The sequence below is a fragment of the Clarias gariepinus genome, chromosome 13, assembly GCF_024256425.1.
Source record: "Clarias gariepinus isolate MV-2021 ecotype Netherlands chromosome 13, CGAR_prim_01v2, whole genome shotgun sequence".
Taxonomy (NCBI): domain Eukaryota; kingdom Metazoa; phylum Chordata; class Actinopteri; order Siluriformes; family Clariidae; genus Clarias; species Clarias gariepinus.
This window is the reverse complement of record NC_071112.1, coordinates 4206823-4227279: the sequence shown is the minus strand read 5'-3', so window position 1 is coordinate 4227279 and position 20457 is coordinate 4206823. Positions and strand designations below refer to the sequence as shown.

At 39.2% G+C, this 20457-nt stretch overlaps 1 protein-coding gene across 1 annotated transcript; it reads left to right on the top strand.

Moving 5' to 3' along the window:
* The first annotated feature begins 1909 nt into the window (after positions 1-1909).
* On the top strand, positions 1910-19307 carry LOC128535714 (lysophosphatidylserine lipase ABHD12-like). The gene is made up of 12 exons (XM_053509761.1): positions 1910-1950; positions 5840-5943; positions 7208-7307; positions 9266-9385; positions 13160-13190; positions 13864-13909; positions 14500-14629; positions 15400-15437; positions 18004-18095; positions 18297-18376; positions 18646-18724; positions 19176-19307. Exons 1-12 carry the CDS (start codon positions 1910-1912, stop codon positions 19305-19307), a joined length of 993 nt encoding a protein of 330 aa, XP_053365736.1.
* Positions 19308-20457: the final 1150 nt, after the last annotated feature.

Sequence of the window (20457 nt, the reverse complement as noted above, 5' to 3'; positions counted from 1 at the left end):
TCATAGTTGATTGACAAACAGCTGACAACACTCTTCACCAGCTTCTGAAACAGTGTAAAGCATGTCAGTGGTTGGGGTTGTATAGCGCACTATGGAATAAATACGATGAGATGACAGAGTAGAGGTTTAATACCCCTACAGTATCTCATCTACACGGTTTCACGCGGTGGCCGTAAGTACGGTTCATGATTCAGCGCGAGTTTTGGTGCCGTGGTTACGTTTCTATTTTACCACGCAAAAATATTAAACATGTTTCACATGCGGAAGCTCGCGGACCTTGCAGATCGAACGTCGGGCGGGCACTCGAGGTGGCTCACGGTGCCTAATACCCCTATCTCACCTGTGCGGCTTGACTCACGGTGAGATGCGATGTTAGACACTGTGAGCTGCCGCGATTGCCCGCGAATGTGTGCAATTTGAGGATTGAGCACATTAAAGGATATAGGCGCTCACTGTTTTGTTTCAAACATTGAACCACTGTAACCTGCATGGAAACAAATAACTGGTAAAAACTATACTATTATTATTATTATTATTATTATACAGTCTTTTATTAGCAATTCCTTCCTCCCCCCTCTCTCTATCTCACACACACACACACACACGTAAGTGACCTCCAACCTAGCAAGGATGAAGTTCTGCACAAAACTCATAGTCTACTATTAAATGTTTTTAAGTTTAACTGCAATAATTTGAGCATTTGCACAGTGTTAGCCTACAAATTTTCCAGATAGCTTACTATTTAGTAAAGATGTGGGCTACACTTAACATTTTCATTGTTAATTCCATGGGCTATCATCATTCTGCGTGTGTGTAGGCTTACGAGTGTCTACCTAGAAATTTGATAGTCAGCCATGTCATTTATATAACTCCAGGGGTTTATTTGTTGTACTGCGTGAAGATTTCGATCAATCGTGACAGACATAAGACCACTCGTTAATTTGATGAGGCTGGCAATGTACCTAATTGGCAGACGGTTCATTTGCGAGTAGCAGCTACAGTAGGTAGGCTAGTGGTGCAGGTTGTCGACAAACACTCAAATGCACGAGTGACACACACACCACAAAAAGCCCTCTGTCTTCCCTACATAAATGTCCCTCCCACTCTGCCAACAGTTCGGCTACTTCTTACAGGTGTTCCGGGAAATTCAGTTTCCCCGGGCGCGCGCAGTGCTCGCGCAGATTCGAATCACGACGTCACTCGCTACGTTTCCCATACCTAAATTGAAAGACTGTTTTTTTAAACATTTTGTGCATATTGTGTTACCTGTGCCCCATGTATACATGTCTTTGAGGCTATTTCAGACATCCCTGATACTTCCACAGCTAGTAGGGAGGGGGAAACCGATTTTCCTGATGATCAGGAAAATATGTTTCCCATACTTCAATTGAAAGACAGTGTTTTTTTAAAAAAAACACGTAGGGAAACTGAATTTCCCGGAACACCTGTTGGAGCTATATATCCCTTTTAGCCACGCCCATGACTCGAACACGCGAGGATGACGTCAGTAACCCGAGCCAACGCAGTAGAATGTTTAGAAAGAAATATTTGTAATATAGATATTTTACAGGAAAAGAATGGAATTTTAATATGAAGGATTATGTTGGCTGCTTTACTAAAATGCATTAGAAAGAACAATAGCGTTTAATAATAGCCTGTTATGATTCCGATAGAGGTCGTAACATAGCCTTTAAACAGGCAACTTGTGCAACCAATCATGAAGAGCTTTCGGCACGCCCCTTACCTTTCGACACGCCCCAACCCTTCGACACGCCCATTACTCCGAGCTGCAGCTATCCCTGTCTCAGAAATTTTCGTTTCAGTTTTTATCTGGACAGTTGGTTTCCATTTTTAACATTGCCTTACTGGTGTCGGTAAGTGGCTCATTTCCTGTACTTCCTGGTCGTACATGGGATTGCTAGAGGTCGTTTATTCAGCATCTGGGAACAGGTATGTACGTTTAGTAGTACATTTCATTGTCCTCTGTGGTATGCATATGTTTAATTTGTTTCATTTTGACCATTAGGAACTATAGGTCACAGTGGGTGCTTTGGACTAATGCATGATCGCTGCTGCTTTGCCTGAATGTTGCTTGGCCTGATCACTGCTTCATTTTGTTTTTGCGTTATTTTTGTTTTGCTTTACTGTCATTGGACAAATATATGCCATATAATTGCCTCACTGCTGTGTCATGTAACTGTTGCTTTTCATGGGAGTTGTTTGTCCCTTTCTCTCCGTCTCTCTCCGTTCTATTTTGTTGGTTGTACGTTTTATTTTAATGATTATAGGTACAGTACCAAATCTTGTAGAGCTGTGAGCTAAAGGTGGTGGCAGTGCGACGTGTTGGAGTTGTTTTCCCTTTTCCGCGTGCGTCTTGATTGTCACAGTGAATTGTGTGTGGATGTGATTCACGTGTGTTTGGGGTGACTCTTGCTTGGACATTCATCCCCTTCCTGTCTTTCATAGTCTGCTTATCCTTTGGTAAGCACCAGATGTTTATCACTCTTGGATTAGCATATCCTTGATGTTGCCAAACTAAAACTACTTTTTAGTATTGTTATACATAACGTTTGAACGACTACATTGTGTATGATTGTCTGTAAGAAAATAAAGATTTATGTACGAAATCTATGCCTTTTGCATGCTCAGTGAACGTACCTGGGTGCCTTAGTTATTTAATAATTAGGGTTGTTTATTTCCTTGGGTGCAATTCCCAAGGTGGCGTAATGGGCTACAGTTGTTAACATCTGGGAATCGGCAAAGTTCGAGCCAGCCCCCTACCACTCGCCACACCACAAACAGAACTTTTAGCCTTTGCTAAGCCATTTCCAAGAAGAGTTTATAGATGGTTTATTCAGTTTATGGAATGACTGTACCAATATTCTCATCTATGGAAATTATTCTTAGCACTATATACTATAATCATATAAACCTATTTTGGTTCAACATGTATTAGGAATATGTGGTAATTTATTAGCTGTAAACCCATTCAAAACTGTTTCAGAAATGAACTTAAAGCATCAAATTAATATCTTTTCTTACCGCTGGTGTGACACCCTCAGTGCCAAATGCATTAATATGGAGAACTGTAAACTGCTGTTAGCAGTGGGTGTGGCTAAAACACCTTCATGCATAATGAGTGTATGCCTCAAGCAGTTATCGCACAGACAAAGGCTAAATTCCAAAATGGCTCTACTTCATACATAGTGCACTAGGTGGGGTAGAAAAGACATTACATCATTACTATGTAGGGTACTAGATGGAAGCTGTTTGGGCAGAGACCTGTGACATAAAACAAACTCTGGAGGAACCTGTTGATCTGTGAGACCTGGGCAGAGTTTTGCATCAGAATCGCCATCTGTACACCCTGATTCATTGTTTTCATCCACTAATTGGTATCATCCTTTCATCTTTATTTTTTCCGCCTTTGGGCCTCTCCACTCATTTCAGCGACGAGAAGGCAGTAATTTGCCCTCTGCCTCTGATGAGCATGAACACTTTAAAACAGACACACTGCTGAACCTAGGGGACGAATCTGAAAGACAGGGGAGAAGGTGACAAAGAAAATGAGAGTCATTTGGCAAAAATGCAAAAGGTAAGACATGCACGATCCAGACCACAACTCGATTAATCTCTATGCTGACTATTGGTGTGTGACTGGATGTCTGATTGTATCAAATGTGTCTATTATTGAACTTTTGTCAGACAGTAATAAATATTCGGCTTTTTAAACCCTTATCCTAGCTCTAGTGTTTTGATTTGGATTTTTATGAAACAGAATCAGCAGGTTCTGACAGAGCACTGTGAGGACTTGTAATCCTGTTAATCTCATTTGGTTTAGCAAATTGATTTCTATTAGTCATGAACAACTGGAAGGCTTGTGCAACTCAAACGCAGACCCACTCATGTGTATTGTTGGTGTCTTTATATCTTTTCAGTGAAAGTTCTTGTTCAAAACAAAATGCACTGTCAGAACAAAAACTAGTAATGAGTACAAACTATGGCTATTAACCATTAGTTACTAATAATTGTAGAGAAGAAGTAAATTAAGCTATAAGTATTATGAATACATTGTTAATACTTTCTTCACTTTTGTTAAGTGAGCTGGAGGAATTGATTGCAGGAGAAATGAGTCGGCCTCACCTGTTTCAATAAATCGTCCGGAAGCACAATGATGGAAAATGGCTGTCCAAAAAAGTTCACAGTCCAATACAGAGTAATTCCATCTCAAATCAACCAGTGGAAGAGAAATTTTCCACCATCACTTCTCACCAATTGTTGGTGTTGGCATGAGAACAAAAAAAAAAACAATTTTTTTGTCACAACTCCCGCACGTTAAAAATGGCTGCCATCTTGATTTTTGGCCTCGACGCACTTCAAGACGTGCCACGCCCCCTTTTTGAAACTCCCCTTTCCTTGATAACTCACTTGTCATATGGAATCAGAATTTGGCTATCTCTTGTGGTTATGGAGATAAATATGAAAAAAACATTTTTTGGGGTACCCCTTTTTAACCCTCCAAAACCCAAGATCTGTACGTATATGTTACTCAAAAAATTTGAGGGTACTTCACATCACCTCATCTTGAAAATAAAAAAAAGGGTGTTCTGGGGGGTCGAAAAGGGGTACCCTCCAAAAATGTTTTTAAGAAATATCTTCATAACCACAAGAGATAGCCAAATTCTGATTGCTGAAATTCTGATTGGCGAAAAATCCGCCAAACAAGTTAGTTCATGTCATGACTTACTGTACGGCATATTTAAACAACCGTTTTTTAAACTGTGCACAGAGAGGTCAAGTAACGAAGTACAAATACTTCGTTACCTTACTTAAGTAGAAATTTTGGGTATCTATACTTTACTGGAGTAATTATTTTTTAGCCGACTTTTTACTTTTACTCCTTACATTTTCACGCAATTTTCTGTACTTTCTACTCCTTACATTTTAAAAATAGCCCCGTTACTCCTATTTTATTTCAGCTTGTCATTTAAGAAACAAAAAAAAAACAACACCTGGATAAATCGTGCCATTCGGAAGGAGCGAATTTGATTGTGGTTGGATGAGAAGTATAAACATACCATTCCGACACCCTGTTGGTTGGTATGCGATCCATCCCACCTGCACATGACGTCACGTCACACATTCCAGCAAAGACGTTTGAATAAAATAGCGTTTTCGGGTTGATAAGGTTGTGATAAGTAGACGAAGATGTCCGTGATAGAGACTCAAGATTCGAGCGAAATGTCACAACCAAGCACCAGCGAGGAAGGTAACAGCACCAGGAAGGTAACATACTGTAATATATATATAGAATTATTTATTAATTTTTTTTTGATTAATCAATTGGAATAGTCATTCATTCTGACAGCACTAATGTTTATTGGAACTAATTAGAGCGGCGACTACAACAGTACAGTACTCTGGTATAATTGATTTTCTTCTTGAATTCCAGACATCACGGTTAAAGGCTTTTCTTATTATAACAAGTGGATGTTTAACACTTACAAAGGCTTTAAATAAATACTTCTTATTCATTGCATCTCATACTTTGTAATAAGACAGAACATGTAGATCATTAACAAGAGGCCTGTAGCTTTAATTTAAGACCATAATTGCAACTTACAGTGGTGTTTGTATGTGTGTCAGATACTTTGCCTGGTATGAGTTATTCTCTAGTGTGTTTTTTCGGTTACATATGCAATTAAAGGATACAGGGTAGTTACTGATGCTGTCTCATGAGAGCTGAGAGCAGAAACCGACTCCTCTGGCATTGTGACTTTCACCCTAGAATTTTTAACCTTCTGCATTCTCATTTGATCTCTCTCTCTGTCTCTCTTAGGTGGTGCTTGATGCACTGGAAGTGGATGTTTATTGGGTTCATTGTTGTTCAACTCGTCATCAAGCTCTGTTCTTTGATCCTGGTCACCGTGGTCTTTGACAATAGTAAATAATTCCATTTATTTAGTCTTTCTAAACCAACAATTAGACAAAGCTATATTCATTTACTTCAATAATATAGCTTAGCTTTAATAACATAGCATTCAGTAAGTAAATTCTAATCCGAATTCTAATCTAAAAAAATAATTAACCTACAGTAGCAACTGCTGTAGGCTACAAATTAAAGAGGAAAGGCAGCTGAAATATAGCCGGGCACGGTGGCTTAGGGTAAGCCAGTGTCCTGGTTCTATTCCTGCCTCGGGTTTGCATGTTCTCCCCGTGCTTGGTAGGTTTCCTCCGGGTACTTCGGTTTTCTCCCACAGTCCAAAGATATGCAGATTAGGCTAATGGGTGTTTACAAATTGCTCATACTGTGTGAGTGTGCATATGTGTGTGCCATGCGATGGATTGGCACAATGTCCATGGTGTACCCCACCTCATGCAACTTCCCTGGGAAAGGCTCCAGGCCTCCCGCAACACTGTATACAGGATAAAGTGGTATAGGCAATAAGTAAGTGTGCTTAAATTCCACTTACTGTAGCATAAAGCATGTCTTTGGACTGTGGAGGAAACCCATCAAGCATGGAGAGAACATGCAAACTCCATGCACACAGAGGCAAGACAGGAATGAAACCCTCGACCCTGGAAATGTGAGGCTACAGCGCAAACCACTAAACCAGCACGGTGTCATAATTAATTTTTAGAAAAGTAAATATTTGCTTGTGTGAGCCACAGTCTAGCTGATGCAACCTTTAGTAAGACGTGAAAGTGTGTGTGTGTGTGTGTGTGTGTGTATGTCATTACAGGAAGAATGTCTTCTACTCGACTAATTTGTCAGTTTGACACTTCAGGTTAATCAGGTTGAGGTCACAAGGTTTTTATTGTTAAAACCTCATGAGACTGACTGTCATTTCTCTGATCTGTCTTTGATTCAGAATAAAAACAAACACTCTGAGTGCAACCAAAAACTTGTACCAAAAATAGTTAAATGTTAAAAGACTGCGAGAAAGTGGAGTGTGAATGTCCTTATTTGTACAGTATATATTTTTTAATCCTAGTTAAATTTATTTTCTATCGTATTTCTTTTTAAGTAAGAAATTTTATCTGTAAGCTTTTATTTTTTAAGGTCACTGGCGGTCGTATAAGCAGTTGACTGCATATCGAACTGTTTATAATAGTGTATGTGACAAATAAAATTTTAATTTAAAAAAAATTTCCTTCTGTGTTACACGGGTTGTATCAATGTTTTAATCTGTGCATCTTTTTTTAGGTCCAGATTTTATCGATCTTAAGAAGCCGCTCGATCAAGGCCTGAATCACACACACAACTTCTACCTTCAGCCAGAAGAAGGCGTCAGGATCGGAGTGTGGTAAGAGCGCTGTCATAAGAAGACTGATTCTAAGAATAACTGCAGTACACTCATACACAATATTAGCATGTTAATGCTAATAGGATTGATTTCTCAGAATCCTGCATTATACAAATAAATAGCCTAGACGTGAGCGACTGAAGCAACCCCAGATCATAACACTGCCTCCAGAGGCTTGTACAGTGGACACTATGCATGATGGGTGCACTTCATTCGCTTCCCTTCTTACCCTGACACGCCCATCATTTTGGAATAGGATAAATCTGGACTCATCAGGTCACATGACCTTTTCCTATCAGTTCAAAGTCCAATTTCTAGCAAACTGAAGCCCTTTTACAGATAAGTCTTACTAACAAGTGGTTTTCTTATGGACACAGATGTTTAATTCCAATTTTTTTTCTTTTTTCCAACCACATTTCCTCCACGATGCATACAGGTCAGCACCATCCTTTCAGATTATGATTATGTTGGGAGGTTCTTAATCCAATTCCAGTAGTTATAATGGCTCCTTTGTTTGACTCTTTAAGCCAAGGAGTGTGTGTAGAAGTAGAATTCAAATACAGTACCGAATTTCTCACATACAGTAATACGCGATATGCTGTGAAATGCTTATATGACAACCCGTGACCTTAAATTTAAAACCAATTAACAAGAAATACAAAATAAATAGCTTAAACTATAAGAAAATCGAACAAAATATAAAAATTTTCAAAAAATATATAAGAAATATGAAAACCTCTGTACAAAAGACAAAATAGAAAATAAAAAAAAATTAATGGAAATGACCAGAAAGTGTGCAAATGTGCATGTATGTGCAAATGTGCAATGTCCATAAATGAGTAAACAGATGAATAATGTCCATAAGTGTCCATTTCTGTGCGGTGTGCAAAAACATAGAGATGATTAGTCCTGTGTATTGATCTGGTTTAAAGACCGTGCAGGAAGTAGCTCCTCCTCAGTATTGGCCTTCAAGGAGCGGAATCGCTTTTCTGAACGCAACAGAGAGAACAGTCCATTGCTGGGGTGGCTGAGGTCAGGGGTAGCTCAGTGGTTAAGGCATTGGACTACGGTTCGGAAGATCCCAGGTTCAAAACCCACAACCACCAAGTTGCCACTGTTGGGCCCTTAGAGCAAGGCCCTTAACCCTGGGGCGTTGGCTAAGACATGTCCACCCATCCTTACTGCCTGTGGTCTGCCAGTTAGGAAATTAGAGAGCCACTGGCACAGAGATGAGCCGAGTCCCGGGTGCTCCAGCTTGATGTGTGATGACTGTGTTTCCCGGTGCAGGCGTTGTCTTCCTGTCTGCAGCCATTAGCGCTGCTAGCATTAGCATCACTAGCACCTTTAGCTGCAGCCTCGGGGCGAGGTTGGAAGGTGTTCAGCTCATCTGCCAGAGACATGTCTGCGTTTGTCATGGTCCGTTATTGTTCTTAGTCCCTGCCACAGGCTCCTAGAGTCACTCTGTTGCTACCTCCCATAGCGCTGCTTCGCCTCTTTCACTGCCTTCCGGACGTTGTATGACGCAGCCTTGTACAGGTCCATGCCCCCTGGCACAAGTCTAGCGTTAAAGGCAGCTGTGCGAGATCTCAGAGCAGCCACCAATACAAACTAAATGTCTTTATATTTTAGGCCGAGCTGATAGTAAAACTCAGTAATTCTCCCTTACCGGTCAAAAATCAAGTTTGGCATTACTGCCACGTACTGAACTAAATCGGTAATGCTAAAGAGTCAAGTTTTGCGAGGTCCCTTTTTTTCCCACCCATGTGTCATGTCCCGGTTTTTTTTTGTTTTTTCCTTAGATTTTTTTCCCCACCCATATGCCTCAAGGGGCTCCAGATAAACGAGAAGAAGAACTTAAGACAAAAAAGAAGAATTACAACTGTTTACTGTGTTAAATGTTTAAGGAAAAATATCCTTTTGTATCTCTCGCTCTCTCTTGCCCTCTATCTCTCTCTAAGGCACACAGTACCAGACCTCTTGTGGAATGAGGCACAGGGGAAAGAAGGAAACTGGTACCAGAGCAAACTCAACTCCTCTCATCCTGTCATACTCTATCTGCATAGCAATGGAGGGAATAGGTATACACACACACATACACATACACACTGGCCCACAGCAGCCCACCACATCATACAATTTTATGGGCCTATTGTGGAGATTTATTTTTAACACAACTTGCTACAGTAGTATAAAAATGTAACGCGATACAGAAATAAATGCTTTTTAAACATACTTCGAATGATATAGGGGCCAGGGGTAGCTCAGTGGTTAAGGCATTGGACTACGGTTCGGAAGATCCCAGGTTCAAACCCCACAACCACCAAGTGGCCACTGTTGGGCCCTTGAGCAAGTCACTCTTGATAAGAGCGTCTGCCAAATGCCTAAATGTAAATGTAATATCACTGAACATATATGCAGTCATATTTGTAAAACAAAAGGAAGAACATTAAGACAAACAACATATAAAGACAATTCTTTAGCAGGTCAGGAGGAATCATCTTGATGCAGTCAGTGTAAGATACACCACTTATAAGTGTAAGCTGCAAGTGCAGCAGGTCAGTGATGATGAACCAGTGCCTGCTGATGATAACACAACACCTCTCCCCTTCTCTGCCAGAGTGAAAATGATGCCAATCAAACTGAACAGGTAATCTGGAATAAAATCAGTAGCAGCAATAGCTCATGCTAGTAATTATTATTGTAGACAATATTAATTCAAAATTATATTTTCTATAATAAATAAATAATATTGACCATAATAATAATTAAAACAAGTAACTATTTTACTAGCCCAAGCTAATGATGCCACTGATTTTATTCCAGTTTATCTGTTCAGTTGATTGCTATCCTTTTCACTCGCCTCGGGTATAAAAGGGGAGAGGTGTTGGTCAACATCATCACTGACCCTGAGGCTGCTGGATCCAGACTTGCTATCCCTAACCATAATATTAGAGCTGTCAGAGCCTGCGGTACTGCAATTTCCCCTCATGCCAAAGAAATAATGTGCTAATTTGAAGAATTTCACAACATCTGCTTTTAAAGATTGTTTCTTCTTTTTGCGTAAATTTTCAGTTCCACTTTTTCTTTTTTTCATCCATGGTCATTATTCATTCTTTGCTCAGAAAAATTAGGTATCAAAAAGGATCCATATCCTTTGGTGGATCCTCAGAGCCAACAATAGCATTCAGCACAAAACCTTTATCAGCCTTTTTCAGCATCACAAAATTATAATACAAAACATAAGGTAAAAGTAAAGGAGTTCTCCCCTCCTCACGCGCACACCTCCGCAGCGCACATTTCGCAGCCACTCTAAAAGGGCAACATACTGTACATACATAATGTGGTATACAACATAGTAATGGCCTTTACAAAACACAAACTCTTTGTCAGTGGTGCCTGTACAATCGACGCACTCAACTATCTGCAGCAAAGAGAGATGCAATATTATGGTTTCCGTCATATTTTACATATATTTACGTACTAACTGGGCCGGCCCACATTGGTTAGCGGCCCACCGCGAAAAAGCCCGGTGCTCCAAATGGCCAGTCCGCCACTATATATATATACACACATATATACACACACATGTCCTTGAGCGAATACTTGGTCCTTACCAGTACAGTGGAACCTTGAATTAATAGCATAATTTGTTCTGGAAGCGTGCTTGTATTCCAAAAACACTTGTAAACCACATTTAATTTTCCCAAAAGAAATGATGGAAACTCAAACAATTCGTTTTACAGCCCAAAAAAATAAATATATAAAAATACATAATACAAAATATTAAGTAAAAAAAAAAAAAATTAACCTGCACTTCACCTAAAAAAAGTTTTTAAAAATCCCGACAGATAAGTGTTTCCGTTTAGGCGCTGTGTGTTTGTGTATGTGTGTAAAGCTAAAGTAAGAGGAGACTCTTACTTTTAGCCCCTCCTGTCTCCCCCTTCTCATCTTAGACAGTAATTCAATTAAATTTTATTTGTATAGCGCTTTTAACTATTTTTATTGTCGTAAAGCACCTTTAAACAATCAATAGAATTATGTAAGTTTGTATGGAATGTGTATGAATCAAAATGGTCAGATAGTCCCTGATGAGCAAGCCGAGGACTACAGTGGCAAGGAAATCTTTTTTAAAGAGTATGCATAATGATTTACAGTTTTTGGCGCTGCAATTACGTTTTCATCTTTCCGCGCGAAAACCATGTTTAAACATGTTTAATTTTTTTGGAGCTTCAAATGTAAGACTAGAATCTATAATCACACCGAGGTCTTTCACTGTTGCACTTAGTGGAACAGAAAGGCCATCTAAAGTTACAGTGTGATCTAAAATCTTGCTTCTTGCCGCATGCGGTCCTATGACTAGAACTTCTGTCTTATCAGGATTAGGCAAAAGGAAGTTAATTAACATCCAGTCTTTAATATCCTTTACGCATTGCTTAACTTTAGCAAGCTGGTTTTTCTCATCTGGTTTTGCTGAGACGTATAACTGTGTGTCATTAGCATAACAATGAAAACTATTACCATGCTTATGGATTATGTTGCTCAAAGGAAGCATGTAAAGGGAGAAAAGCAGTAGCCCTAAAACCGAACCTTGTGGATCACCAAACTCCGCTAGAGAACATGCAGAATAATCACCATTTATATCTACATACTGATAACGATCAGTCAAATAGGATCTGAGCCAGGAGAGGGCTGTTCCCTTAATTCCTACCACATTTTTTAATCTGTAAAGGAGAATACATGATCAATGGTGTCAAAAGCTGCACTAAGGTCAAGTAACACAAGCATAGTGATGCAACCCTGGTCAGAGGCCAATAAGAGGTAATTTAATACTTTAACGAGTGCTGTCTCTGTGCTGTGATGAGGCCTAAATCCTGACTGATACAGTTCATTTATGCCATTTCTATGTAGATATGAGCATAGCTGCTCTGCTACTATCTTTTCACAGTAAACTTTTCTCCTCTCTTATTTGAATTTTACACACACACATTAAAGGAAAGACTATTTTGTCGGAAAAATTTGCAAGGAACATTGCTAATGACACTCGTGTGAGCACATACTAAGGGAATCACTGCTGCAAAGTAAAACAGACAAACAGATAAACCTGCACTTTACCTTTGAAAAGAATCGCGACAGAGCAGTGTTTCTGTTTAGAGCAGAGTGTGTGTGCGCGTAATTTCACACTGGTTCACAAACTCACTCTCTCTCTCTCTCTCTCTCTCTCTCTCTCTCTCTCGCCTTTAGTGTGTGTGTGTGTGGCACCCCCTCTCTGCTTCACACACACTAAAGGCGGGAGAAAGAATGTGTGTGAACCGGCATGGTGTCAAATTACGCGCACGCACACATAACGGCAGGTTGTGGGAAAAAATGGTTAACCTCTCTAATGAGACTTTCTTTTGCTTTACACGTGCACACACGTGTGTTATAAGAAATAGTACCTGCGCGCTGTACACATGCGCTTACAAACAAAATAAAATATGTTTTACACACGTGGTCACAGTGTTACAGTAAACAGTACACTCGTGCACGGATGTTGATTATACCAGTAAGAGACCCAGCAGGGGAGACAATTACCCATAATTCCGCAGCACAAAAGAGAGAAAAACGTTGGCTCAGTTGTGATCACATGATGCTCGGCGTCATGCATCACGCATGCGTGATGCATGATACTCGGTACTCGTGAACCAAGACTTGCTCTTTTTTCAAGTAAAAATTGATTAAAAATCTTTGCTCGTCTTGCGGAACACTCACAAACCGCGTTACTCGCAATCCGAGGTTTTACTGTACCAGCCAAGCATTTTGTTCATGTCTTATCCTCTGTATATAATATTATCTCGCTCATGGGTGTGTTTCAGAGGATCTGACATCCGAGTGAAGATTTATAAGGTAAAACACCTGACACACTCACACCACCACCTACACCTCAGTACTGTTGTTGTTGTTGTTGTTTTAACCAGAAAAGAATTGCCAGTGAATAGTTTTCCTGCCTATTTTTTTTATACTGAGGAGTGTTTATGTAGGCACGTAATTTTTTTTTAAAATGCATGTGATTTGAGGCTGAGCTCTAATTGGATTTTTTTAAATCATCCTTGGGGCGCAGCACTGTGCGCCCTGAACCCCTTCCATTTTTGTTCTTAGCGAATCAGTATTGTTTTTAAATATTTGGGCTCATGTGATTGGACCATTCTCAGCGAGTCTTATTAACGGTCAGCAGATTGTTAGTTAATGTATTGAATAGTGATTGATGTGGAAGCCAGCTTAATATGAGAGAAAATTCTGTAATTTCTTTGCTAAAATACCCCTTTTCAAGACGATCAGGAGAAGAAGAAAAATAGTTAAAGAGCTTGGACCAGATCAACCTGATCTTCTAATTAAGCAGCAGTCAAAAGATCACGGCCGAGCTTACACTCTGTGCTTTTTCAGCACTTCTTTTGGCTATTTACAGGCGATTATTAAAAAATTTTATTTTAATTTTGTTCGCGACCCGCAAAATTTTTTTGCACCAGTCACCACTGGGACTGAACCATTTATCGTTGTTTTTTAATTCTTTTTTTCTCAGGTCTTTAGTTCCTTAGGCTACCATGTAGTAGCTGTTGATTATAGAGGTAAGCAGCTTCCTTTTCTACATTTGTCTGAGATTAATTTTATCCTACAATGTAAAAAAGAATGTAAAATGAAAGAAAGATTATAGTGCTTACAGATGTTAGGTTTTAATTGTGGCACTGTGGCTTGGTGGTTATGACTGTCGCCTTGCACCTTCAGGGGCTGGAGTCGATTCCCACCACGGCTTTGCGTACATGAAGTGTGCATGTTCTCCCCATGCTTGGTGGGTTTCCTCCCATTGTCCAAAGACATTCAGATTAGGCTAATTGGTGTTCCCAGATTGGACATAGTGTGTGTATAATAATTATCCCAGTTAGAGATTTGGGGCCAGAGCGCAGGGTCAGTCAGGATACAGCGGCCACCAGAGCAGACAGGGTTAAGAGCTTTGCTCAAGAGTTCAACAATGGATTAACCGATTTTGTGTCTGCCCTGATATGGATTGACACCCCATCCAGAGTGCATTTCATTGGCTTTTTACGTGTACTTTGCGCAATGACAATAAAGTTTAATCTAATCTAATTGAATTAAATAATTCTGCAATTACTTTTTTATGTCTGGTGATGTGTAAACTGTGGCTTTGTGTGTGTATCAGGATGGGGGGATTCAGAGGGAAGCTCTTCTGAGAGCGGGTTGACACAGGATGCACTCTACCTCTATGAGTGGCTGAAAAAGAGGATGGACAACAACTCTCTCTACATCTGGGGCCACTGTCTGGGAACTGGGTGGGTCTCGCTCTCCTGTTAATTAAAGGACCCTGGAAGCTTCCAGAAGTTTAAACATGGCTGGCAAACACTGGCTGAGTAACTTTTGTTGTCCATATTCATAATGCATGTTCTCCCTGTGTCCAAGAAAACTGTCTGCAGATAACACAGGCTATAATTACGTTGACATTCCTCATGGTTTATTCACTCTTAAGGTTATTTATTCTGACAGGGTCATGGGGGCCTGGAGCCTATCCCATTAGACTTGGGGCACGAGGCAGGGTACATCCTGGACAGAGTGCCAATTCCTCACACATGCACGCACATGCTCATTTACACACTATGGGCAATTTAGGAATGCCAATTAGCCTCATCTGCATGTCTTTGGACTATGGGAGGAAACCCACCAAGCATGGAAAGAACATGCAAACGCCATGCACAAAGACTCTGAGGCGGAAATCAAACTTTGTAGGTGCAAAGCGACAGTGATAACCACTGTGCCACCATGGCACGCCTTATTCATTATCAATGCTGTTGAAATGAGAGTTAGGAGAGCCATAGTGTTAATGCTTTTAGTTATCATTGTACTTTGCAGCATTTTTGTAAAACTTTTCATATCTAGTTCACAATCATGCCCTAATAGTTCATTTGCAAATTCAAAAGACAATAACATCAACTTCAGATACTGAACAGGTCTGATTAGAGCACCTATTAGAGCATAAATGTAAAGAAATGTTTAAATGGGGACAAAGATGATTGTAACTAAGAGTGTGTTTATTTCATTTTTCCAGAGTGGCCACTAACTTAGCCAAGTATCTGTGTGACAGAGGTAAGTGTGTGCATATGTGATAAAACTAACTGTAACACAGTCTAAAGACTGTTTAACCACGTAGTGGGAATGTTGGATTATTGTGTAAATAAGTGTTGACTGTCCAGAATGCCAAACGGAGTGTAATTGATATTTTGGTGAAAGGTACAAACAGGATTCCTGATGCATCCTAAAAAACCTGGAAAGAAATATTGGCCAGATTTTATTATTAAGCTTTTGAAGCACAGCACTTTTCTCTATATTATATTATTGTACTTACATTAATATACTTACATTAATATACTTATAATAAACACAATTCTAATTATATTCATGTAAGTATTATATTATAGCAAGGAAAAAAAAAAACATAAAGTGTACTACTACTGGAATTTGAGAATCACGTCACAAAAATGCAGAACTTTTTTTTTTTTTGGTCACAGAAACAACCGAAAACAATAATAAAAGCCTACGATCTTAGGGTGATTTCTTTGCTTATTTAACCCATTTTTTGTTAGTTTTTTTTTTTTTTTTTTGCTCTGTTATGTTTGTATAGTTGGCTAAAATTAAATAAAATTCTGTTCATTGGTACACCAAAGAGTAGTTAGTCTAACGACGTGAATCTCACGAGGGGCAGTAGCGCGCGAAAATGCTTTGCACTGTTTAGAACGGGCAGATCCGCGGGCTGCTACACCACGGTACTGAGTTCTGAACCGGTAAAGGCGCTGCGATTTATAGACGCGGTTGCTAGGCAACGCCGCCGCAAGGCAATCATTCTGTACGCCGCACCTGGCGCGTGTTTATTTAAGGGTCCTAATACGTCGGCACTTCGTTCGGCGATCATTTAGGTAGCACCGATAAGGTCTCGGTAACGGCATAAGCCCCGAGACCAAGAGCATATAGTTTTTGTTTTAGTTTTCAGAGCCCTGTCAGTTCTCACGTAGACAGCGGGGCTCTGTTTATTTTGTGTTTTCAGTTTTCTTTTATTTCCTTTTAAGTTTCTAATTAATAATCCTACGCTGTCTCCAAACGGAAAGGTCTTCCCGTGCGCATTACAAGCACTTTCACAAACTTCTTTTTCATTCGCCCCCTCTAAAGCCCTGTGTCAGGGCTCTTATAAACATAACTCCATACCGGTCTCTCCATACCGCACCACGTAACAAGTTAGTTGTTAATTTTCTTTTACTTGGTCTTACTCTTAACATACGGGTAGATGAAGTGGAGGGTTAGTAGATTAGATGTCTAAAATGGGCAATTAATAGAAATATCAAATAATCCAAAGGGGGCGCAGTTGAGCTGTTCTTTGACTGGAAAAATATGTGCATTAAAATAAACATCCTAATGAAATTTCTTTGTTTTTTCAATCCCTGTTAAACAATTAATTATTTGCTTCTTTGGACAAAATCATCAGCTTTTGTCTTTGGTGTGGGAAACCTAGAATCCATAATATCTTATTACAGAGATTTAAACTCAGTGCTGTATCTCTTTTTGAAGCTTTTTAGTTTTCCATAACATCAAAATTTTCAAAGAATTATGTATGACATAGTAGTCAATCTCTTATATACCCAAAATACATTAAATATATTTATCTATAAATCATTATCCTTTTTAAAATGTATAAAGATTTGCATGCCTTTCCAACAAGCATTTGAATGATGGCTGTAAAAAAAAAACATGCAATATTGTTTGCCTCTCTGAATTATGAAACATGTCAATATTTAATGTAAATCTTCGGAGTATCCTCCTCAACAGGGTAAACACGATGTAAAATCTTAAAGAATACTTTTTTCACTTTATTATTAATGCAATATAGAATATGACAATCTTTTTTCTACTGTAAATCACTCACAATAGAAGCTTAAAGGAATTTTGCTTCAGGAGTTCAGTGCAAGCAGCTCCTTATATAAGTTTCATATGTACTGTATTGCTAAGAATATTAATGTAATAAAAATGAACATTGATCGTTAGCTTACGGCTTCTCTACATATCCTTCACCTAAGATAACACAATTCTACAAACTGTCGATGAGTTGGTTTCATTTTGGCTCTTGAGTAAAAGTTCCACCTCGGTTGTCATTAAACGCCTGCCACATGTGTCGGGAGAGGTCGGGAGAGTAAGTGGGATGAGGCAGAATTTTGTACCCAAAGCCAACCAGTTTATCATGAACCTTCTTCACATTGTTTCCCTTCAACTGCAGGAAACAAATAACAACATACACTTGGTTTGACCCTGGCTAGTGGCATATTGTGGCATCATGCGGAACTATACCATGTTTTTTTTTTTTTATAAGATAATACGATAATGCAAATGTTATGACCTCCCCCAAGTTATAGCTATACTATCACATCACTTAAACTCTAGAATTCTGGGAGTGAAAAAGGAATAAGTGGTAGCAATCAGGGTAAATATATGTACAGAATGCAAGAAAATGACATCCTCAAACCATTAGGGGGATCCGGGAACATTCAGCATTAGTGTAAAAAACAATAACCTATTTGTCATACTATGTTGCACACTGTGTGTAGTTTCTTGATGAGGAAGATTATTGGTTTCATTCTTAAGCTGCACTCACCTGCTGTGGTTACAGGAACACCACCTGGCGCCGTTATCCTGGAGGCTCCTTTTACCAACATCAGAGAGGAGGCCAAGAGCTTTATCTTCCCCACGGTAAGCACTTATGTAGTGCATACATTGTGTGCATGTCTTTGTAATGAGGGTACAAGAATATTTTGTTCTGCTTAAGTGTTCAATTATACTGTAGGGCAGAAGAAATGTGAAATTTATGCAAATATAATCATCATGATATTGCATTTGTGTATGTGAAAGAAGTTAACTTTATTGTATTAGATGGTAATTGGGATTTCATGCATAATGTTGCAGAATGTCGCCGATCTGCTAGTTTTCGACTGGTTCATCAGGGCCATCACTCCCAATGACCTCCGATTTCCCAGTGATGAGAAGTAAGTGTTTGTGCAAGTGTAATCACTCCAGCTGTGATCTCCAGCATCTGGTTAACAAGTCATATTTATTACTCTGTTGGTCAGCATGTAAATATTAATAAGGAACCACATTATACCGTCAAAGTTCAGTGACGGACAACCACAAAGTTTGTCAAAAACGGATTTTGCTAAAATCTCATGACGTTTAACTTACACATTTATATTAACCTTTAAAAAAAACCAAGCAATCTGTGCTTAATCTTTTTTTTTTTCTTTTTCTTCTCACTAAGTTTGAATCATATCTCATGTCCACTCCTAATTCTTCATGCTGAAGACGATACTATCGTCCCCATTAAGTTTGGAGAAAAGGTAGGAAAGAGATGATGGTACCGGTTTTGTTTTTTCCAAATACACTTGATCCAGATAACCAGGAACCTGAAGAACAGAACTGGGATCCAGGGGACATTCAGCATTAGTGCACAGAACAATAACCTCTTTGTCATACTATGTACTGAAAATGTGGAAAATACTGGAAAAAGATTCCAAGAAAGGAAAGGGAACCCTGAATAAGACATACGAATACAAATTGTAGAGTATACAAATTGTAAGACAAATTACAGACATCTACATCTAACGTTACACACATCCAATGTAGTCCTACAATTTTATATATGTACAGACAGTTGTCAGATTGTTACATACTTTAGGGAGTGGAATGGTGTGTATCTACCTTACATTAACTGCTCTGTCTTTATTGTTCTACTGTGTTGTTCCTGTTGCACACATCATCTCTTACATGCTATTTTCCCCTTTCCTTTAGCTGTACAACATAGCAGCCCAGTCTAAGAGCCTGAATGGACACAAGGTGTGTTTTTGTACCTTCAACAGGATTCAGGGCTACAATCATATATACATCCACAGGAGCCCACAGCTGCCTCACATACTCGGGTAAGTAAAAGTGTGTGTGTGTGAGAGAGAGAGAGAGAGCGCGCAAAAAAAGAGTGACCTTTAAATAGAAAAAGAGACAGAGATAAAATGATAGATAAAGAGAGAGACTAAGAAACAGAACTAAAGAGATGATAATGGGTCAGTGAGTTAGATCAAGGTGTCGCGGAAAGGATGAAGATGTACAGACACATGATGGCATGAAAGAAGTAGATAATAAATAGAATGAAAAATGAATTTTGAAAAAATATGAAAGTGATGTTACAGTGGCTAACTGGTTAGCACTGTCAACTTGCACCTCCAGGGTCTGGGTTCGATTCAGATGGAATTCAGTGTTCTCCCCGTGCCTGGTGGGTTTCCTCCAGGTACACCGGTTTCCTCCCACAGTCCAAAGGCGTGTAGATTAGGCTAATTAGCATTGCCAAATTGCCCGTAGTGTGTGAATGAGCATGTGTGTGTGTGTCTGTGTGTGTGCCCTGTGCTGGATTGGTCACCTGTGCAGGGTATAACCTGCCTCATGCCCTAAGTCTCCTGGCATAGGCTCCAGGCCTCCGCGATAATATTAGTATAAAGTGGTATAGACAGTGAGTGAGTGAGTAAGTGAGAGTGAGTTGTTACACAGTTAAGTAGAAAGAATTATGATAGTATTGATTGATGAGTAGATCGATAAAATGAAGGTGATGGCCAAAGACAATCGTATTATTCTTACCTCTCTTTGCCTCTTTCTCTTTAGTGATTTTCTCAACATGAAACAGAAACCGTGTCCTTGTGAGACACACACTGCATGGTAGTGAACGTGACCATCCAATGGATTTGATGAACATGAAGTAGAGTCTCCTCAACCTTTTTTCTTGAAATTTGTAAATTTGAATATCATCTTTGAATTTAGTTTTACTAAATTGAAACTAATGTATGTGATGTATTCCAAACTAATGTATGTGATGTATTCCAAACAATCAGTAAAATTTCTAAAATGAGATTGTCAACTCCTATAATCAATATACAAATAGATAAAACTTGTGTGCAACAATAATTGGAGTCTTCACAAATATCTAGGTCAATAATATTAATATTTTTTGGTTTAAACTCTGCATTAAACAGATTTATAGCAGTTCAGTGTTTCCTGAAACAATATTTGAAGCACGATGCCAAGAGGA

Bases quoted from the DNA above. Each gene is read 5' to 3' on its own strand.
- LOC128535714 (XM_053509761.1), top strand. From the start codon at position 1,910: ATGGGATTGCTAGAGGTCGTTTATTCAGCATCTGGGAACAG. The intron at 7,308-9,265 runs GTAAGAGCGCTG...TCTCTCTCTAAG, and splicing joins GGCGTCAGGATCGGAGTGTG to GCACACAGTACCAGACCTCT. The intron at 18,725-19,175 runs GTAGGAAAGAGA...CCTTTCCTTTAG, and splicing joins CCATTAAGTTTGGAGAAAAG to CTGTACAACATAGCAGCCCA.